At 40.8% G+C, this 23,196-nt stretch overlaps 1 protein-coding gene across 2 annotated transcripts in view; it reads left to right on the forward strand.

Moving 5' to 3' along the window:
• col11a1a (collagen, type XI, alpha 1a) overlaps positions 1 to 23,196 on the forward strand; it is a 72,914-nt gene that overhangs the window by 33,029 nt on the left and 16,689 nt on the right. For both annotated transcript variants that reach the window (XM_053412802.1, XM_053412801.1), the window contains 25 exons: positions 37 to 81; positions 485 to 538; positions 668 to 712; positions 2,187 to 2,240; positions 2,335 to 2,442; positions 3,945 to 3,998; positions 4,950 to 5,003; positions 5,507 to 5,551; positions 5,719 to 5,772; positions 5,946 to 5,990; positions 7,855 to 7,908; positions 8,531 to 8,584; positions 11,411 to 11,464; positions 11,584 to 11,691; positions 13,969 to 14,058; positions 15,223 to 15,276; positions 17,415 to 17,522; positions 17,631 to 17,738; positions 18,336 to 18,389; positions 18,573 to 18,626; positions 19,016 to 19,123; positions 22,202 to 22,255; positions 22,340 to 22,393; positions 22,588 to 22,641; positions 23,141 to 23,194. In XM_053412802.1, coding sequence (XP_053268777.1) covers positions 37 to 81; positions 485 to 538; positions 668 to 712; positions 2,187 to 2,240; positions 2,335 to 2,442; positions 3,945 to 3,998; positions 4,950 to 5,003; positions 5,507 to 5,551; positions 5,719 to 5,772; positions 5,946 to 5,990; positions 7,855 to 7,908; positions 8,531 to 8,584; positions 11,411 to 11,464; positions 11,584 to 11,691; positions 13,969 to 14,058; positions 15,223 to 15,276; positions 17,415 to 17,522; positions 17,631 to 17,738; positions 18,336 to 18,389; positions 18,573 to 18,626; positions 19,016 to 19,123; positions 22,202 to 22,255; positions 22,340 to 22,393; positions 22,588 to 22,641; positions 23,141 to 23,194 — 1,620 coding nt within the window. The remainder of the gene's footprint in view (positions 1 to 36; positions 82 to 484; positions 539 to 667; positions 713 to 2,186; positions 2,241 to 2,334; positions 2,443 to 3,944; positions 3,999 to 4,949; positions 5,004 to 5,506; positions 5,552 to 5,718; positions 5,773 to 5,945; positions 5,991 to 7,854; positions 7,909 to 8,530; positions 8,585 to 11,410; positions 11,465 to 11,583; positions 11,692 to 13,968; positions 14,059 to 15,222; positions 15,277 to 17,414; positions 17,523 to 17,630; positions 17,739 to 18,335; positions 18,390 to 18,572; positions 18,627 to 19,015; positions 19,124 to 22,201; positions 22,256 to 22,339; positions 22,394 to 22,587; positions 22,642 to 23,140; positions 23,195 to 23,196) is intronic.

A 23,196-nucleotide genomic window follows, 5' to 3' on the forward strand; every position in this document is an offset into this window, starting at 1 on the left:
ACCTTCAACCACTGTGTGACTTGTTTTTTTTTACAGGGTCATCCTGGTAAGGAGGGGCCAGCTGGTGAGAAGGGATCACAGGTAGGTTTATTGAACGTGTGCTGCAGTACAGCCAAAATTCCTAGACTTAAGTGATGTATCATTCTACCCAAGTTAACATGCTGTTTTAAATAGTTGATTATATACAGATATAAATAGTTTATAAAATGCAACTCATCTCACTCCAAAGATAAACCATGTTTGTTTTGATTACTTTTTAGCAATCATTCGTATTGGGAACAATAAATAACATTTTCATTCATCTGAGGTTTTACCATGCTGATGAGTATTTTGCTAGTACTTAAACTAGTCAGTAGGTTTAAAACATAATTGCAGTTAATAGGAACAAAAAGTAAAGAGTACAGCTCTCAGCTACAGTAGCCGAAGTAAATTAAACCAACACTTATATTCTAATAAAGAGTTCTCGTTTGTTTCTTCTCTCCAGGGTCCACACGGTCCACAGGGTCCAATCGGTTATCCTGGCCCTCGTGGTGTGAAGGTACGGTTCCTGTTTGAACATGTTGCCATTTGTTTAACAAAGTGACCCTTTGAGGAAGTCCTCTTTTTTTCTTATGTCGCACATTACTGTAAAGTGTTTCTCATGGTTGTAATGTTTCTTTTTCAAAAGGGAGCTGATGGTGTCCGTGGTCTCAAGGGAGGAAAGGGAGAGAAGGTAAGGCCATTATTTCTTAATTAAGCCCACCTTCACTGGGCTTTAGTCAATGAGCCAAAAGAGACCATGGATCATATGTATATTAATGTCCTTTCAAAATAAAAGAAGCTTGTTGACAGAGAGTTCTGCAGTTGTCAACAAATGTAAAAACATAGCAGATGCTTTATTCTGATTTGGAAGTTTGCATTTCCCAGCCTCTAATAATATAAATCTAACTGAGATCTGTGTCTTTTGCTTTTTGATAAAGTGGAATTAGCCGTCTAAATCAGACTATCTTCAAAGGGTTGATTTCTGTTAAAGACTACATTTTATTGCGGCTAAGACAGTACTTCTCGAACTTTGTAAAGAAAGTGAAACGGTCAAATAAAGGTTTGGGTATATTAGCAGTATATTCATGTCTCAGTTGTTCTTTCACTGGCTGTCGCCGCTACTTGCACTCCCAACTTTGATTTGAACCCTTCGAGCTGCAGAGAGTTGCTGAGAGCCCCATGCAGAAGTCAGTCGATAGTAATCTTCAGTGGAGACAGAGACTTTCTTAGCGTGACCCTCAATCAGTTTTCTGACTTCAAACAACACTGCGATCCATCTTGAGCGCTTTTGAAGTGTTTTTCGTGTGTGTGTCACCATGTAGAGATTAATCCGAGCTCCCTTTTAATATGCCTGACGTTTATGTAAGATCAATACAGTTATGCCACTGTGTAAAATCAATTATCTGACTTAGGAGTGTTGTTCTGACTGCGGTGACAGGTATTCATATCAGTTTTTATTGAATTATTTATAGCAAGAGGTTCAAAAGCCAAAACCTTGAGGAGAGAGGGTTTGATATGAATAAAGGATGTGCCTTACCTCAGGTGTCTCCGTGTGTATGCGCATGTGTGTATGGTCTTTGTGAAGCGAGCTGCTGGTAACAGACACGCTCATTGCTGCATTATGCATAGAATAGGGTCTCAAGCATGGACAGGTGACAGACTAGAAGCACAACGTGTCAAAGAAAAGAAAGATCTAGCTGAACTCGTACAGTGACCTTCAGCATCCATTTGATTTTGTTTTACAGAGCTACGAACCTTTTGGTTTTCCCTAGAAGAATGTAAAAAATTTGCCTTTGGTACAATTTTATCTATTTCATTACATCAATATAATCTAAATTACAATCAAGACTCATGATGGTTCTGAATGTAAATCATGTTAATACAACACAACTCATTGAACAACAGCTAAAACAGAGGGCCTAACACGTGCGATTTACATTCTGACCAGCAGGGAGCAGCATCGATCCTGTGATACACAGAGGGAACATGAGCAGGCTGAATTTTTTTAACAGATGCTTAACAAACATAACACATCATCAAATAAATTAATTTCTGTTTCCCTGTGTTATGAAGAGAGTGAAATTAATAAATGATTTGAAATGGCAATGGAATGAAATACCCAAACAGTTTCTTGCAAATGCGTCAACTTCTTTGTCTGATTTCAGGGCGAGGACGGTTTCCCAGGTTTCAAGGGAGACATGGGAATCAAAGGAGACCGGGTGAGGAGCTTGACTGAAATAACATCGACAGTCTCATGAATACGCATGAAAGCAATGATGTCAACTCGATGTTCTTTCCCTGTTCGTGCTACAGGGAGAGCTTGGCATGCTTGGGTCCCGTGGAGAGGACGGTCCTGAGGGTCCTAAAGGTCGAGCCGGACCCAACGGAGAAGCAGGGCCCCTTGGTTCTGCCGGAGAAAAGGTAATACATTTGTCTGTGTAACTGTGTTTCTTAAATAACTCAATAAATATCAACATTAATAAGCTAGACAAGCTCCATAACAGTGCAGTCACATCTTTTGGGCTTGTGACTGTGAGTCATTGAACAGCAACTGCTGCAGAGTTCAAATAAAGTGTCCAGGGTATATTCTGATTACTCAGAGTTTGGCACTTAAAGGAATTTTATTTCCAATTATAAGCCTTATAACCTTATACAGCCCCATAATAAATAAATTAAAGCACCTTTTCCCTCTCAGCACTTTCACAAATATCTGGAACATTAGAGCAATTTTGACATAACCTGTTTGAATTAAGCACTTGTATTGTTGTTTTCATTGGATATTATCTTTTATAACAATTCTCCATGTCTGTGAGAGTTAGTTCTTCAGTTTCAGACAGTGGAGGTACAGTTTCTATATGTTATGGTATACATTTCGGTTTTAGATCCTTAAAAGAGTGCGAAAAGATTGTATTTATCTTAACCTCACATTTCTGACACATGTAAATACATGGCAGGACAATTTCTTTCTTCAAACCCATCTGAGATTTTCTCCACACCACATCTTTAATCAATTATCTGCTCCCCTGGGTATAAAACAAATGTTAGAATGCAGGTGTACCACCACCATACTGAATCACGGAGGCCAACTCAGATGGGTTTTCTAAGAAATTGATTCTTCTCCTGTTTGACTTTTTAACCTTCGCTGAATATACAGTAATTGCAGCTGAAGCGGGAGACCTGATGTTATCAGCTCGAGAAGGAGCCACAGAGAAACTGTGTTGCTGACCTGAACTAGGATTATCATTAAGCCTCCTCCTTCCTACTTTACATTTAATAGCCTTATTTGGAGTCTATCCTTTTTATTATTCCATTTGTTGAATAGCTCATCTGGCATTTATGATATTTTGTGACCATTCACAGACTTAGACATTTGAATTAGTCAGGGTAGCATCTCCTTGGAAACCATTTTTTTCAAATCAGGGCTAATTTGAATACATGCTGACTTGAAGTTGTTTCTATTGTACATTAGATTGCATTACATTGTGGCAAATACAAATGAAGTCAATAAGTGATTATCCTTTTTAGCTGATTGCTAAAAAACGTCAATATTCATCAGTATCCCAGCAGTCTCTGAGGTACATTAAAAGAATAGATGCTGCAAACTAGATTCCTTTTGAACATGGATTATCAGAATCCCTATATATCTTCTACACCGATCAAGAATGACTTGATCAAATTGTAGTTATATGGATTTATGTATACAGTATGAACAGCCAACAAGTACAAGTACAGCCATAACATAATTATTGTATGGGAGCTGACATGACCATCTTTCTTACAATCTTACAATCTTCAAAAATGTTTCAGCTGGTAATTCTCATTTGAGACAATTACATTTTAAGGGAAAAGGAACATAGCTAAACTACTGAGGATGTTGTCTATTTTCTTTTTTTGTGCTGACGTGTGTTGTTTGTGTTTCTCAGGGTAAACTTGGTGTCCCAGGATTACCAGGTTATCCAGGAAGACAAGGACCAAAGGTGAGTAAATCTTGTCTAAACAGTTTCTTTTTTTTTATCACTAGACAAAACAGATAAAAACGTTCCCACTGGACAGTGTACTAATTGCTTGTAAATGGATTTTAGCAACAATATATTTTACCATATAAAGTATCAATACAAACTGCACAGTGGGGAAAACATTGATCAATGAATGAATCAATCAATCAATCAACTTATTCTGGTGGCAATAGTGGATTATTAGAATTTTGTGTTGTTCTAAGGGCATTTAAGATCAACTCCTAATCTCAAAACATGATGACAAAAATGTTGAAGATTTACTCCTTTATAGAGACAATAGTTTATTAGACAAATCAGAACAGTGATTTATTTTAAATATTGAGAAAGTTATTGATTTGAGTCTTACTCAATGTTCCCAATGCAACATTTGGTGAGGCGCTGCACAGTAGGTAAGCCCTTTTTAAAATCCTATGTCACCTTAACAGTGGCCCTGTACTAAAGCGTTTTGTTTTAAATGTGTGTTCGTGTGTGTGTGTGTGTGTGTGTGTGTGTGTGTGTGAGTGAGTGAGTGACAGAGAGAGATTGCCTATTTGGCAGCTTGCTGTAAAGTTGGGAATTTGATGTATTGTCTACGGAAGGCGGGAAATATCATTTTGATTGAAACTTTTAACTACTTGTAAATAAGTTAATGTATATTTTAATTTCAACATTTTGACTCCATTAAAGAGAGATTTAATAATAGCAAGAGGAAGGAAAGTGTTGAATTCGGTTTTATATGACAAAGCTTGTTCTAAATTAAAAGGGATTGTACATGGTGTTGAATGCGTGAAAGTGACTGGAGATGATATCCACCCGTTCAACAATAGCGCAGATAAATACAGGAAGAACGCTCATTATCATGCATGCTGTGACCCACCCAGCCTCTCGCTTGATTTTCTCATTTCCCTCAATATCTCCCTCTCTTATCGACAGGGCTCGAGCGGCTTCCCTGGGTTCCCTGGAGCCAACGGAGAGAAAGGAGCCAGGGTGAGTAAACACACACACACACTCTCTGCCTGTTTGTGTATGAAAGTCACCACTCCATCATATTCTCCCAGAAAACGAAATGTATTCTGATTATGAAGGGACAAAACAAAAGATGTGGACACAATCATGCCTCCATGAAACACCCTGATTTCTAGACTTGGAAAAATCAGTGTTGAGTGCTGAGAAATGGTTCAAGGCACAGGTTTGACTAGAGCTACTGATTATTGCCAACTAAGTACATCAGCGTATTCATGGACACTTTGAAGAACATCTGTGGATCTATGAAATACATTTTTCTCAATAAAATTTTGTCTGGTGTCGACTCAGAGGCAGGAAACCATTTTGCAGTGATTTTCACTGGTTTCTGCTGCTGTCGTCAGCCGAGCAGTGGAAATATTACTACCATTCATTACTACAGTAGCTGTGCAGACACAACTCTGGGACTTTTTGTTGTCATGAAGCTATTAACAGATGTGTTCTTTTTTCCAACAATTATCTAATAGGGTATTGCAGGTAAACTTGGTCCAAGAGGTCAAAGAGGTCCAACGGTATGTACTGTACTGTGATCGCATAGTGTTAAGTCATCTTTTATTGTTTATCCACTTGAATGATACAAACACTGATATATGTTACGCTTTGACTTCATTATATTACACTGTTGGAAGTTGTAGGTTTTGTGTTTGACTCTGAGTTGTCTTTATTTTTTCCTCTGTAGGGTCCTCGCGGTGGACGAGGAGCCAGGGGTCCAACAGGAAAACCAGGTCCCAAGGTACAAATCCTGAAGTCACACTGACTTGCACTAGTGAAACACTGTAATCAAGATAAAAATGAAACTTGAGTTGAAAACGATGACAAATATCTGAACTTTCTACTGCTTCCACCCCTCGCAACAAATGCAACATGTACAATATAAGCTAAATGATATATTCTTGTGTGTTTCAGGGGACATCCGGCCACGATGGTCCTCCAGGCCCGCCCGGTGAGAGAGTAAGTCCATATTAACACACTCTCTGGGATGGCTTTTAATGCATGTGAAAACAAACAAGCATTTTGAATCACTTTTTCAGTTGTTGCTGTAAAAAAATTGCGTTTTCAGTGGCTCCACCCCTGCTATTAAGAGGTCAGACTGTGAATTCTCTTCAATGGAGGAACTTTTATTCTGGTCAAACCCTCCAGATTTGAAAGATAATGAGAAAGATTTTAAAATGACCATAGTCCCACTGTGAGTTCCTAATCTGTAACGAAAAATGTTTTAGCTGCCAAAAGTTTTTTTTAGGAAGAATAACTTTTTTTTTCTGTGATTTGGGGTTTATCCTAGATTTCCTGTTCCTATCTTCATCTTATAGACAGCAGTCCTGTTCCTTCCCTTCCCTTCGGCCTCAGTCCTTAGAGTTTTAATTAAGTACATTTCTCATCCGAAGCGTTTTGAACTGATAATCAAACGAAAGACAAAAGAAAATGGTCCAGGGTTAGATTTACAGGAAGATTTCTTCGTAGTGTGGAAGCCCTGGGTGGCGAACTCAGTGGCAAAATTAACAATCTCTGCAGTTGCTTCACAGTAAAAGCCTTCCAGCGGTGCCAGCTTATTTAATACCCGTTATATTTCCAGTGGAGTTTTAGAGCAATTAGATTTTTCTTTTGCTGCCTAACAAAGAAAATCCAAGGAAGACATGAAACAAAACAGGCAGCTGCAGCGTGAGCTCGGTTCGTGCTCACGCTTCACACGGAGAAGCAGATTTTATTATGACTCTGACAGAGCTCGACAGGGAGTCTGTCAGAGAACATCCTCCCCTCTGTTAGATGAAACACATAACAGGGAAACAAGCGTGTAAGCAAACACTGTAAAGGCACCTCTTGCTTTCTATATTGGCCGCACAGCCAGGTACAGTAACTCAGTGAGGAGAAGGTGACTCATCATTTAATAAAGTTTAGTCCCACTAGACTTAGAACCACTCATCTGCAAAACACTAGTGAGGTGGTGTTTGAGTTGGTGCCTTACGCCTAGACCATCCTATTCTTTTGTTTTGAAAAATATAATATTACTCGATATCAATCAATCCCAATTTTTTGTTGTTGAATTTGAGTGTCAGGGTTAAACATCCTCCGTGAACATTCGGCTTAGACGTGTGTCGGATATATTATTGGTTTCTACTTTCTTCGTTTTCACTTGTTTCCTATCTCTCTGCCGCTTTAAACCTAATAGCTATTGTACATGTACACAGTTTGCAATAACATATATAATTGGCCCTCCTTAAAATGTCACAAGTTTTATTAGGTGAGGAACTCACATGACTTATAAATGTATTATTACTATTATTATAAACAATTTGTCACAATACAATACGATCATTCTTGGTCATTTAATGTGAAGTACACGGGAAACACATCCAGTGATTCCCTATAATTTGGCTTATATTACATGACCACAGCCCTTTGCCCTATGATATTAACCTGTGGACTTGAAAGAGGCTGACCTTTACCTCGTCAAGCAGTTTATTCACTTACTAAGGACTGAAATGTTCCCTTTCAAAAACTATCACTCCTCAGGCATTTGATAACTGTAAGATTAAACCAAGTTGGACTAATGAAAAGACAGAGAGAGCTTATGATTCCACACTTTACTCTGCAGCAGGACAGGGGATGAAACCTTTTCTTTTATGCATTGTGCGACTCCAGCGTGCTCCCTGTAATGATTTAGTATTACGAGCATAGACTCCATGGGCTGATGAACAGTGACTCGCTCACCCTTATAATATTGGTTCAGTTTCTGTCACAGTCAAAACATCCATACTATTTTTTTTGGTTTTTTCTTTGCGTGTCTCTCATCTATTTGTGTCTGTGCTGATTGCAGGGACCTCAAGGACCTCAGGGACCCGTGGGCTTCCCTGGACCAAAGGGCCCCCCTGTGAGTATTTCTCCTCCACCAATATAAGCCACAGACAGCTCAACATAAAACCACCAGCAGGGAAATTATGCAGTTAGAAGCTCATTCCTGAGGCACAATGTCCACACTCTCACTTCCTTCACTGTATTAATAGCAAATTAGCCTCATTTGCAAACCTTATAAGTCACGATTGATTCCATCTAAGGAGTTCACTGGGTGCAGTGCAGTAACATATAGCAATATCCATAAATCTGTGCAGGGATCATTAATCTAACTGTTATTGAAGCAGAACCCATTTTCTCACTTTCCAATTGAGGAGGTAGACAAGTGGTAATTTCCACCTATCGATTCAGGTTTAGATTCATAACTTCAACCAGTGATCTGGTTCTTTAAAAAAAAAAAAAAACTGAGCCTGTTATTTTTCCATTAGTGTTACGCTAGTCTTACTATAATTATGTTTGTACTGTATATTGCGTCCAAAGCATTTGCACAAATTGCAACAATAAAAATCTCATTGCTCAGAAAAATAAACATTTAGTCCAACACCAGGGCCAATTTCGAAGTGCCATCATTCTCAACCAGATATGAATGTGATGATAGTGAATGCACTGGGTTACATGGTAAAAGTGACTTTTCATTTCAGGGACCAGCTGGAAAAGATGGGCTGCCCGGACACCCTGGCCAGCGAGGAGAAACGGTGAGAATCCTGTGTGGCGTCTGCCTCTAGCCTCTCCCCAAGTCTGGAAACATAGGACCTCACATCGAGCTGGGAACTCAGTGTTATTTTTCACACTCAGACAGATCCATTATATTTCCGCAGCCGATGCAAATAAAGGATTGTGTCTTCTTTTATAGGTATTAGAATTAGTTTTTCCAAATATGAAAAGGAAAAAAAATTAAATAATGTTAATAGTTCCAACACCCCTCCCAACACACACACACAGACACCCCCCCCCCCACACACACACACACACATACACAAACACAAACACACACACTAACACACACACACACTAGCACCACAACACAGACACACTCCTCCTCCCCTTCTTAACTCTATTGCTCTTGTATTCAGGAGATTTCAATCAGTAATACACATGCGGCAGATCTGGAGATACAGCCCTTGTGAACTATCTGCTTGTCTCCATACACACACACACACACACATGCACACTCACTTACTTCATTCTGTCTGAGGAAAGCCAGACAGTTCAGACACTGACGGACAACAGGAAGCTGGGGAAACATCCTTTTTCTGTCTTATTCTTAATTGGCAAGTTTACAAATATCCACTGACAGGAAACGTAACTTTTTGTCCAGTTCCAACAAGGTTCTGTGACACTTCCTTCCCTGAAATATCCGAGCAATAACAACACTAAGTAACATTTGTTAAGACAGCATGGAGTTTTTCTTTATCAAGAGAAATTATTGTGCTAAATCTGCACCGTTGATGCACAGACGCCGTGTCCAAAAGGCACAGAATTCATCAACAACAAAAGAGAACACCAAGCAGAGTTTGGTTTGATCACACCTAGTTGCAATCTCCTGCTCTCGGATTTGATTCCCCCTCACTTGGTATGCATCGGTGCACCTTTGTTTGATGAGGCTCAGAGGGAAATAAATTCCACTAAAAGCTTGACAGATCATCGCCTCTATCATTAAAGCTTCCCTTACCGCCTGCCTCTTTCCTATAGATAACGTGACACACCACAAACACACACAGACACACGAGCGCTTCCCTGCCTCTTCTGCTATACAAGTAACAATGCAAGAGTCTTCATTATGGTGTTTATGGCTGTAGATTTATGGTCTGACGAGTAGGCTTCACAAGCATGCAATATGAGAATTGATCGCAGCAATAAAGACGCTCAAAACCCTGGCAACACACACGTTGCATTTGAGGAAGTGCAGATAAAGATTTGAGTTGCTGTCTGTGAGTCAGGGTCGATGCCGTAACTGAACGGCCCCAGGGTTGCATCACCATAACTCAAAACATGCACTGATCAATAAGCTCGGAGTACTAAGTCAGTCAGGATCGGCCTTCTCAGAGCTGGGGTTTAAGAACTTTGATTGGCTGTGGGATAACAAGTTACAGATGAGATGAGTTACAAAAGCAGGAACATGTGGGGTTTGATGACCGAGGGATCCAAAGATCAGTCGGAAATCAAAACGAAACGTCAGTGTACAACCGACACTCTGTCCATGGAGCATTAGCTCAATGCTTATCACTGTCTGTCATCACTAACCAGTTACATGCCTGGACATACACTAGCATTTAGCAGATAGTGATTGGTCTCCATTGCATTATGAGATCTCTGTTAAGGTCACCAGTCTTTTTGACTCTTGCTGTATTGATTCAGTGAACCTCTAAGCTTCGTGCTGGGTTCACATTTGGGGAATACACTGTAGAGTCATTGGATTCTGGACACTGTAATTGGAAAAAAGACTCAAACCAATGCAGATTGAATTGCTCCGTTCCCAGAAGACAGAAGTTCATCTGATTTGTGCTACAGTGTTGAGTCCTATATCGTTTTTGCCTGGTTCTGTTCTGCTTTGCGAATCCCAACATATCCATAGGAAACACTTCAATGCAAATCAGGAAACTTGTAGCATAACTTTATCGTAGAAACTTCTGTGTTTTTCCTTGAAGAATGCTGTGCTAACTCATAAAGAACTATTATTATTATAATTATTAGAGTCGAGCAAGCTGGATATTATTCCACTCATCTCTGTGTTAACCCTGAGACCACTTCCACTGAAAATTTCGCCAAATTGTATCATGTAATTTTCTTTTGTAATCAATAATAGTATTTTTTAACTGGTATAAATTACACAATGACATCATTACGAAATACCATTATTATACCTACAATATAAAAAGTTATCATTGCCTAATAAGGATATATACAGTGTCACCTCTCTGGAATTGAGCAATAACTAACTCTAGGTTCACAGTGGCAGAATGATAATACCCCTGGCTCATGAGGTAGCTAGCAGATGCATAATTACACATTCAGAGGACGCTGAGCATCATTATCGTCTCATAAGAGTCAGGTATCTGCATAATAGGCTTTTTGCTCTGGGTTGTTTTTGTCTCATCACCACTATGATTAAAGGAATCTTGTGCTGTTAGATGCTGTATGTTCAGGTAGAGTAAACAAGATGAATATGCATCGCCTGAAGATCTGGTTTGATTCCACCTGACGATCTTTGTCTCATCTCCACGTTTCCTATTTCTTTCAGCAACTTTCTAACGATTGCAGTTTTCAGATAATGAACACCTACAGTACCTGCAGCGGTTTATTGCCCAGCATTCCAATATAACAGAATCTGTCCTTGATTCGTGAACATAACCTGAAAAGATCTCTTGATCCTACATCAAGGAAAGACCCACAACCTAAATCCCTGCTTATCGGCTGAAACAAACTCAAGTGGAATCAATATAGTTTCTTTATTTTTGGCTTCATTAGATACGCTGTGTGTTTCTGTTGTTGTTTTAAACCCGTTGTCATCTTTCTCTCAGGGTTTCCAAGGCAAAACTGGTCCACCAGGTCCAGGAGGTGTTGTCGGACCCCAGGTAATGTAATGTTACATTTTAATAAGAAGGATTTCACGAAACATTTTTATCAATGATTCATATAGTATTGTTGATATGTTGAACCGTAAATAGTATAAAACTGTGTGATATCCTCTCAGGGACCGACTGGAGAGACCGGTCCTGTTGGCGAGAGAGGCCACCCTGGACCCCCAGGTCCACCAGGAGAACAGGGTCTTCCAGGTGCTGCTGGCAAGGAGGGAGCAAAGGTAGAAAAAACAAGACTGGTCAACGTTTATTGTTTAGAGCTTAAACTGATCTTATACATTTCCTGTACTGAGGGACAATAGTAAGCTGTCTAAAGATTATTAATCTGAAAGGAATGCTCATTTATTGTATCATAGTACCACAACATCCCCTTCTCTCACCCACTGGCTTACAGATACACATCGTAATTCATAAAAAAAAAAGAGCAAGATGTGCTTTTCTCATGAGCTATAATAAATTTGTGTTAGTTACACAGAAGAGACGGAGCCAGTGAGGTTGATATAGAGATCAACAGCATATAGGCAGGCTGAAAATTTAACTTATGCAGTTTGCAATTATTGTACATGATTTGATTTTGCAGAAGTAACCTGCTGCATTCACAAGCAGTTATGGTTCTTGAGGGCATGCAAATCTCAGCAGACTACTGGATTGCTTAAGTAAAACGGGGAGAAAGCAGGAATCAATCTGTAGCAATAAATTCACCCAGAAACGCCAAAGCACTGAGTCTCGCCATCACTCTCGCTCTGGCAAGCGACTGTGGAAGATACAGTAGCTGAGATCCAGGGAGCATCTGGCTACATCCACTCCCGCCCTGGATCTATCTGCCCGGCAATTGAGTGCCCATTAGCATCAGACAGTAGCCATTTTGTAGAAGTATGGGCCGCTCCAACCCACCACCCTGACTCCCAGGAGCACTCAGCATGGCCCCACTCCCCATCCCCTCCTTCAGATCCTCATTTTCTCCCCGTCGTCCCCAAGCAGACAGTTTAATCAAGTCCATCGGCTAACTCCAAACCCTCCGCCACTCACAGACCCTCCTCCCCCCCCGCTCTGCTCAGGCCCGTGCATCAGTATGCCAGGGACACTTTGTCGAGGTCTTGGCAGCAGAGCCCAAATCCTCTTATACCTCTCAAGCCAACTCTTCTGTGCCTCCCTGTTTGCAGATAAAGTCAGCCTGCCAACAGAAAAGAAAAGAGAGAGAAGTCAGGAGTAACTTTTTCTGAAGTTACGTCTTGGTTTTTAGAAATGCGGTGTAGAAAACAAACCAGGAACTAAACAAAGTTACCTTGCAGCAAATAGTTGGCGTGGTTCCTTTGAGGAGACGGAAAACAAAGGGAGTTTCAGAGTTTACTCTGTGAGCTGAAGGAAGATGGAGGAGTGTGCAAACAGCTGCAGAAGCTGACATTTTAATGACATTTTTGGGAGTAAGCATTCAGAAGTTTCTGTCCTCATATTTTTGGATTCGCCGCTGAACTTTTATCTATTTTTTAACCTCTTAAACAAAAAAAGAATCTGTCTTCAAACACACAACGAGTGTAAAAAGACCGTCATCCGTCTGCTTCGTGTTGTGGCTGATATTTGAACGTCTAATCAGCGCTGAGGCTTGTGTATTGACTGTGGAGACGGCGCTAATGATTCCACGGAATACCTACATACTTCAAACTAATTGCAGCTAATGGCCCATTAAGATGCATGTCAGCTACCAAACAAGTACGCATCTGTTGCTGGTGTGATGTACAAAGCAATTAGTGTATAAACTATCTGCTTGTCATATGCTTTTCAATCTGTATTATTATTTTTTAGAGCCCTCTCTTGTTCAATTACCAGCTGTGCATGGTAGCACTTCATGTTTAATACATGAATGCTGGAACATGTCCTCATGTACACATTTCGCCAGGGGGCCTCAGAGGATGCAGACATTTCTGAAGATTGGTGTACTGCAGTTTTCAAGAATTAGCTGTCATATGCTTTGCGCCTCCAAACCGTTATCGACACCATGTCAAGACCAATTTATCATTTCACAATTAAAAACGTCACATTCAAATTGAGCTTGTAGATGACTCAATTTTAAATAAAAAAAACAAGAGAATACTCTAAAGAGGAAAGTTCCAGTCTCTGACTTTGAATTTGAATATGTTAATGACTGATAGACTGTCACAGATTAAGCAGTGAAACAAACATTTTTTTTTTGTTATTCCGTAGAAAGTACCTCTGTGTGACCAAAGTTAGCATTTTTACAGCAGTAGATGACAAATAGTCTGTATTTATATAAATAACATTCAATCTAATCTTGTCTTTTCTTATCTATCTTGGAGGAAACTATGCCAATCAGATATATCTAAATAATTTGTTCCTGTTTCTCAGCAGCTAAACATTTTTCATGCAGTGTAATTTGAATCACTCGTGACACGTAACATGGTCTTTATAAGTATTATGATATTGTATGATGCACCATGTTGTGAACCACACTAACCCTGAGTTTGTGACTGTGTTATCAGGGAGACCCTGGACCACAGGGATCCTCAGGTAAAGACGGTCCCCCTGGCCTTCGAGGCTTCCCCGGAGAGCGAGGTCTACCTGGTGCCACGGTAAGCGCTCCCCTCCACCTGCACTTCTTCATCATTGCTTCCCGTTCCATGCATCTGCTAATAGAAAGTGACAGAAGGTTGCCACATTACACACGAGCCAGGAACTCTGCAGAGCCACTGACTTCATTAGAGACATCAGCCTTGGAATTCGCTCCGAGCAATCAGGAGAAATCTGAAGCGACATCTTACAAATGAATAGGCGTGCCTCTGCGTCCCTCCAACGCCACTCACACCACTGTTTTAACCGCAGCAATGCATCAGTGGCCTCTGTTATGCAAACAGGCCGTTGTTTGGAAACGAATTGTAAAATCTTTCCCGAGTTTAGGTCAAGGTCTTGAATCGTTTTCCATATTTCAGTGCCATTATTTTCTCGGGTCAGCCAAGGTATTTGTTTTTTCCTTGGTATGCATTATTTACTTAATAAATTATTAAATGGGACACATTAGCAAATAAATTGTGGCGGCCGTTCTGTGGGGACAGGTAGTGATGTGTGGAGCCTGGATCCTCAAGGTCAGTCAGAGTCTGCAGGCCAGCAGCACCCCTGATTGTTTTTTGCCTTTGTAATTTACTCCAGCACACAGCCACGGCCTGCAGAGACTCATTACCCATACTGCCATGCACTCTTTTGTGGCCCACAAGGGAGCAACACACACACACACACACACTCACACACTCTTTGGATTATTGATAAACAGGAGACCTCACATGCATGAAATACACTATACACACAGCTGCATGGAAACCACAAGTTAGCATGTGTAGAACAAAATAAAGACTCTATAAATTCCACATACACACAATTGTTTATCCACCACTTATGTGCAATGAATTCCCCCCGTCCTCCAGCTACAGTATCCACATGAAATGATTGATACGAGTGAAGGGATTGTTACCCATCATGCATGTGGCTTTTCCATGTTGTATGTTTTATGGCCTCTGATTTATGCCGGTGGTCTCTCAGGATGAAAGTGACAAGGCAATGATATTTCCTAGGGAAGTGCTTACAGGTGGTGTCGGGCTGAATTGACAAAACAGTGAAGGTATACAGGATTGGTGCCTGATGATGGAGCTGTTGAAATGCAAAGGCTGCATGGCTACATATAACATATTTACTGGTCTGTCAAGAAAGTATACTCATGTCTTTATTGTCCTTCTTTTCCTCAGGGTCCTGCAGGTCTGAAGGGAGGAGAGGGACCCCAGGGTCCGTCCGGTCCTGTTGTAAGTACACTATTACCTGAAGTCAAAGTCCCTTCGGGAAATTCACAGAAGAAATGTCCTTCCTCAATGTATTGGATTTTTAGATTTGTCTTTATTGCTTATTGCGGATGCTTGCTCAGCATATTTCATGTTTTTGTGACCCCTACATGTGCCAAGAAACAGACACAATTTACATTTTGGCAGAAAAAGCTTTAAAATAGGAATTTAAATTACTGTAAGAATTTATTTTGGTCTGCCATTCCCCTCCCCCCCCAAAAAGGAAAAGGATAAAAAAAACTGCTTAGTCATCTTTATGTTTGCAGGGAGGTTTTAGTCTGTTTCAGGCAACACAACAAACAGGAAGATATTTATGTGTTTGAGCCTTCGTTGCTTCGGGTAAAATTGGATGAGACCTATGCTCTTTTTTCCGCTGGTCAGTGTTGCCAACTCTTAAATTTATACTCACTTGCACATTCTTCAGATGTCCAGTGCATTTCCCACTGCAGCAGATAGATTAGGCGTTTTGCTTGAGGACATCCCAACTGTAGCTTAACAGAAAGACGAGTCTGAGATATGTTTCCAGTAGGAATCAGATCTGATGAAGGAAAACAAAGGCAATAAAACACAGTAAATTAATTCAATTACAGCAAGTGAACTAAGTACACGTGTAACACTTATATAAAGTCATTTAGCCATTGTAGTCACGTCACCTGCGGGTAATTTACAATTTTTTATTCATCATTTCATATCATCTCGTCCCACTACACACAGCGACTCCAAAGCGATGTGCGAGAGTGGCTGGGTATCAACACTGTTTGCTTCATTGCCTTCTGGCACACGAACCCAAACAAACACACAGACACACACACAGACACACACACAGACACACACACACACACACACACACACACACACACACACACTCGCAACCAGGAGAAAATCCATATGGTGAGTCACAGTGTCTAGTCATCCCGGGCGTCGCTCCAACACATCCCTCATCAGTCCCAGCAGGTCGCATCCTGGCACTTAGCGCCCCAGATCGTCACAGGGAGATTCTTCATAAAACACATTGCGTGGGCAGCATGATGTCTCAGAGTGTTTCTGTCCCAACAGTTATTTCTTAATCCCTAATCAGGACAGGTGTTTGCTTTATTTGTTTTCAACCACGTATGTGTTTTGTAAGCAGCCGAAGTAATAAAAAAACATGTCACGTTGTCAATTAGCCAGAGGTGTTAATTAAAATTGCATTGTACATTAATAAAAATACAACAAAATCAAATATAGGTAAAGGTTAATTGCAGTTCAAAGTCACGTTTCACACATTAAAGTAGATTTATCCAACATTTACCAGGGGAAACTAAAACTCACATTCTGGTCAGGATAGTTCTGTGATTCACGTCTTCAGTGACTTTATCATAGTCTTCACGTCAGGAATTCATCTCTATGTCTACTTATACAAGAAAACACTGTGTGTATCTGGAGCGCAGGTCACTTTTACAGTTTCAGAAACAAAGCTACATTCCAAACAGCCCTGTTTAGAGCAGGAACTGCACTAGTTAAATAAAAAAACATAGCACTGTCTGTATCTGTGCTTTGGTTCTGCTTTTACAGTTTGCAGGTAAGGTTGTCTCCCCGGAGCTGATAATAGTAGTGTGCATGCAGGTAAACAGAGAGTTGACATAGTGCAGCAGTAAAAAGTCAGTGTCATTCTCCATGATGTTTAATGGATATTGGTGAATAGCTCCTGTATGTGAGTACTGATACACAGCAGCAGCAGCAGCCTCTTTCTTTCTTCAAGAAATGCATTTTCCAGCAGCAGGAGAGAGAGAGAAACCGGGACGTCAGTTTGCCGGCAGCAGATAATGCTGGCTGCTTTCAAGGAGCATCGCTGCTTTTTTAGAACTTAAAAGCCTAATGTTACTGTGTGTGGCCCCTGCTGTTTTTTAATTATTCCTGTGGAAAAGGTTTTTCTTCGTATGTGTGTTGATCCATTAGTGGAAGAACTCAGCTCTAGCTTTGTAGATGTCTAAAACATCCTTTTAACATGACAGCCTTACTAAACATGAAATACGTGTCATCTCAACAATAAAGAAACACCTGCCCTCTGCCTTCTATGAATTATATTTATTACTCATCACGTCTCTTTCTGTCTCACACAGGGTTCTCCTGGTGAGAGAGGTTCTGCCGGTCAAGCTGGTCCCATTGGCTTGTCTGGTAGACCCGGCCCTCAGGGTCCTCCAGGTCCTGCTGGTGAGAAGGGAGCACCTGTAAGTATATCTTTTTTCTCCCCTAGTCACCTTTCCTTCCTTTGAACTTCACCTCTTCTGTTTGTGTTTTCAAAATATAATTTCATCAGATGTCGTTGCTTCCTCTAGGGTGAGAAAGGGCCTCAAGGTCCGGCTGGTCGTGACGGTGTCCAGGGTCCCGTTGGTCTGCCAGGGCCTGCTGGGCCTCAGGGTCCACCCGGAGAGGATGGTGACAAGGTCAGGTCAACCGCACTCAACATAAATAAATAGATAAAGATAAGGCAAATGTACAAAAAAAGGGTCTGGAGCCAGGCCACTATATATATTTGTTTGTAGTTATGTTAAACAAAAGAGAAAGAACAAAATTAGTTTTCCCACTGTAGGATTATGACATCCTGGGTGAAGGCCACCCATGCCAGATTACATGATGTGTCTCACCACCGCCAATCAGTTACTCCTTCTTCATCCCCAGACTGGGATGAGTTTTAGGACTGAACAATTTTACCGATCAGTCTTCATCCCCATGTTCTCACTCAGACCATCTGTATGGAAATCTGTTTCTCTCTTCTCCAAACTGTTTCTAACCCGCCCTAATCACAGAATGTGCCAGTGCAAAATGTAAATGTGTCAGAAGAGATGTAAAAGTAAAATACTGTTGCTGGTTCCCTGCAATCATTATGTGCCTTCAGGTTCCGTATCCAACCACATGTCACTGCATTGGTTTGCTATGGAATTAACTAGAAAAAAAAGTAATTTAGAAATTCAGAGATAAAGCAGAGCTGATCTGAGATGGTTGACTGTGTGTGTGTGTGTGTGTGTGTTTCTCCTTCCCAGGGAGAGGTTGGAGAGCCCGGTCAGAAAGGAAGCAAAGCGGACAAGGGAGAACAGGTGCGTTATGTCCATTCATTTCTGTGTCACGCACACATTTCAACCCTTTATCCGCAGTAATTAAAAAGTCACTGATGTGCTTTGCTTACGCATCACAAAGCAGTGCATGATTGCTGTTACTTTTGTGCGACCATTCTGGGATGTTGTTGGACCAACTTTCTTTTTTTTTCTTCTCATGTTCAGGGTCCTCCCGGCCCAGCTGGTCTCCAAGGTCCCATTGGTGCCCCAGGTCCTGCTGTAAGTACTCCACAACTGTCCTGTACTGCATGGATGAACCTGCTGTAACTGGCCATTAATGTGTTGTGTGAATAGCGAGACAATCCTGACAGAAAGACAGACAGGACAATGTGCAGTTGATAGTATTTCTTAATAGGAGACACTGCAGATAACTGAGATTTGTAATTAATTTACACTTACTTCTCCACGAGTTGTTTTACATCAGTAAGCATCACACACATATTCTCTATATATGAGAATTTCAGTGGCCATTGGATTTTTTGCTGTATTGTTTTGCCCAAAAAATTATAAGTTTGTGGAGAGAATACACACCAACAAGAAGAGACATTATATTGTCATGTATTCAGTAATAATGTTCAAATGGAGAGTAAACATGAGTGTTTCCTCAGGGAGGTGATGGAGAGCCTGGTCCCAGAGGTCAGCAGGGTATGTTTGGACAGAAGGGAGATGAAGGCTCCAGAGGTTTCCCAGGACCACCTGGTCCCATCGGTTTGCAGGTTAGTGCCGGTCACATGTGTATGTGTAGGGTATGATTTCCTGCTTTTCTGAGAGCAGTTGTAGAGGCCATATTTTTTAACATTAATGGGACTTTTCTTGTGCATTAATGCTATATAGTTAAATGTACAAGTAATCTGTAAACACAAACAGTGTGTATATGTAGAGAAAATTAAGAATGGATGCCAACTTGATTTGACCTTTACTAGACTCTCCTTTAATAGACACCAAACATTTACTATGATTTCATATTCAATTCTCAAGACTTAATCATAAAGTTCAAATGTTTAAGACTAAGATTTTTATTGGCAGAAATTGAACATAAAATAATCCTAGTAATGTTTTTTGCTTGAGTTCATTCACCTAAATTGTACAAATTGTTATTTTCTTTACCTAGCAATTGGCCCTTTAAATTGAAATACTTTATATTTACATCTGGATCTGGTTCTTTCTACGGAGGCCACCATGTTTTTTGGACAAACTAAAAAACTTTTGAGTTCTTATGACAACCAAAGGTTCTCCTTCATGTTTGGAAGGGGAGGGTAAAGTGAGGGGTATGCAGCTGCAAAATGCAACTTCACCAGTAGTTGTCACTAAATCCTACACACTGGTCCTTTAATGTCATATAATATAAAAAGTGACAAAATATCAGCAGCATATGACATCAAGAGATCACAGTGTTTTTTTCAGTGTAGCGATATACAGGTGTTGGGAAAAACCCCACTGTGACCACACATGCCACCATCATATTTTCTGTCTGAAATAAAGAGGAGTCAAAGCTCCAAAGGTTTCCTCAGACCTGCTCCCACTATGCAACCATATTGTAACTGGTTTACTGATAGCGTGTTTTCTTCTGTGGTCTCGTAGCAGTCACAGGGGATGAGAAACTCACCACTGAGATATAAAAATACAGAGTTCTCTGTAAGCCACAGACTTTATCGAGATAATGATAAAAAATACATTTCCTGTGGAGTATTGCATGTTGCTGCCGAGATTGACTCTTCAGATGAGGAATAGCACGCGGCAGGAAAACATGAATCCAGGGCATCACTTCTAAGTCATTTGATATTCTCAATATTGTGGTTCATAATCTGTTCTATCCTTTTGCTATGCATCCGGTTTGTGCTGTAGGAGGCATTTGACGTAGAGCTGAATATAAAGTGTTGTGGACCTTGATAAACAAAAAGTTAAAGTTAAACATCATCCTTATGTCATTTATTCTTAGCCTCAGCAGTTTGCATTTTGCCCATAGCAGCATCAATAAGTTATTAAAAACATTCATACATTCAATATGGGCAAAAACACTCAGTTGCAAACTCAGTATACGCTGCTTTAATAGGATCTGTAATGTGCATTGCATTCTGACCTTGCTTTGACCTTCACTGATTACATCTCTCACCCCCTTTCAATGGCATCCTCCTCCCTCCATCCCCTCCTGGGATATGGCTCAACGTTGAAATGTCCACATGCCTCGTGGAGAATTCACACACACAACAATGAACCTTTGTCAGAGTGAATACTGCTTCAGAATGAGGCTATTCTTTAGTTTTATAATTAGCTTTTTGATATGCAGCATTTATGTTGGACAAAATATCCAGAAATGCAGTTTTGGCACACCAGGATGCAGCACACTAGCAAACCAATCTACTCTATAACTTTGTTTTTTAGTTTTGTAGCAATGCAACACCAATCTACAAAGGTAAGGCCTCCCGTCAGTCCGAGTCTATTTATTAGTACTAATCTGTTTATTACTGATCAGCTCCTTAAGCTAAACACCACAAAAGTTCACTGCAGAGATTGAGGTCAGTGTTGTAATGAAATTACATAGACGACCACTCTTTGTGCCAAGGTGCTATTCTATCTCTGCGTGATTGTGTTCAATGGACTTTTAATTGGAAGTAATACACTTCCCATTGCTGTTCCATTAATTGCTTGGACTGACCTGCTCTGATAGTCAGTTCCTTGTCGAACACATTTACCGCGCTGCATAATTAGTAGCACAGCTAACGATCTCAGACTAGAGGCGACCTTTACACAGATGAGATTTCTCTGCACGGGCGGAATCAGCATGAAGCTACACACACTTTGTAGCACAGAAAATAGATGCAAACACGAGCACAAACACAAACGTGGGCTTTTGACATAGCTCGATGCACACAAACACACTTGTGCTTTTCCTCTGCGTTGTGAGTATTCGGTGTCAGCGCAGGTAGAGGAATGAATTGATTTAGATCTCTTCCCCCATAACCTTCCACCTTACACTGATGACAAACGGCTTCTGAATCAAGAGCAAACACACACAGAGGGCAAAGCACACTACAGCAATTTAATCACAGCAATTACCGGCAGAAATGTCAGGGATCAAACGCACGTATGAGGCCCTGACCACGCGGCTCACTTAACATGCATCGGTGGGCAGGAGAGTTGTGCTACATGTTTCCTGAGCTTGGTGCAGAATAAAATCATCTCAGCTTCATCTGAGTATTAATATAGAAGATTAAACTCCCTGCTGTGCTCACTCACTGGTGTACAGATACCTGCCACCTCTTTATCACAGAGTCCCTAATGTAAAGAACCTATTGATGAAAGTCAAATATTTTGATGCAGTTCTTTGAAATGTTTAGCATATTTTCTTCTGTTGCCACTAAGCTGCAGTGCGTATGATCCTCATAGTGCTGAGTTGTGTTGTGTATCCACTCGAGAGTGACTGATTTGAGGGTCTACGCTTCATCTGCTAGTAGACGTGTTGTTGACCTTGCTCAGCACAGGCTCACTAGATATAGATACAGATAATGGGACTGGGCCGCAGTTAAAACATAGATTCACTTGATTCATGAAAGCACATTCTGGCCCAAAGATATGCAATGTTTTATATTTCAGTACGCCACCACACATTTATTCTAGCAATCAAATCTCCAATTAGATCTCCAAACAGGAACAGCTGCTGTGAACGCACTTAACAGGCAAAACAAATTCTGATCATTAATAACGTTATTGCTTATTCATGCAACAGCACCTTGTGCTTGCAACATGATTCTTTTCTTTTTTGATAACTGCTTGTTCGTTTCTCTCATCCTCAGGGGCTCCCTGGACCCCCTGGTGAGAAGGGAGAGAACGGTGATGTTGGCCCCATGGTAAGAGACACATCTGCTTCATGTGCGTCCTCTCATGACAGTTTCATGCACTTTATTAAACAACACTGTGTCTCTTTTCTGCAGGGCCCTCCTGGTCCCCCTGGTCCCAGAGGTCCTCAGGGTCCTAGTGGAGCTGACGTACGTATGGCTAATTGATAAAAATCTGTATTCACAAATTTTACAAATACAATCAGTTTCATGTAGGACTGTGAGGTAAGTATAGCTACATGTTTAATGGCTTTACCTCACCTATGTTATTTTATAAACCTTGGATATGATCATTTGTCCGCTCCAGGGTAATGACTTATCTCTTTCCTTATTTCCTGCCGCAGGGTCCACAAGGTCCTCCAGGCGGCGTGGGTCCCATGGGATCTGTGGGTGAGAAGGTAAGCGCCATTGCACAACAATGCACCGAGGGTGTTCTGCCTGCCTAGCATGATGTCGGGCACTAGGACAGAATACAGCTCTCTCTCTCTGTTACCACCTGCAGCATAATCACTTCACACGCTCAGGCATTTTGTCTCAGTTAGTGAGTTGACACTATTAATGTCTATTTTACAACACTTCCAACAAGATTCGGCCATTTTACGGCCATTTGGCAGACGGCTGCCCCATAAATACTTAATGCTGTTAAAATGACTGTGGAATATGAAACATGAAAAGCTACCAACACTTTAAGAGGGCACTTGGAGTTACTGTAACTTTTAACAGCCTTGTAATCAACTAGAGTTTAAGACGTGGTTTTTCTCTGGCTCCTGTAGTGGTGTGTAAGGACATTTCTTGTATTAGATGTGACTTTAAATGCTTTGCCTGAGTGTGGAAGCTCTGCGTGTGTGTGAGGTTGATGGTTAACCAGTCCAGACACTGACATTTGTTTAACCACAGGGTGAACAAGGTGAGGCTGGAAACCCAGGAACACCTGGAGAGTCTGGAACTGGGGT

The sequence above is a fragment of the Pleuronectes platessa genome, chromosome 20, assembly GCF_947347685.1.
Source record: "Pleuronectes platessa chromosome 20, fPlePla1.1, whole genome shotgun sequence".
NCBI classification, from domain to species: domain Eukaryota; kingdom Metazoa; phylum Chordata; class Actinopteri; order Pleuronectiformes; family Pleuronectidae; genus Pleuronectes; species Pleuronectes platessa.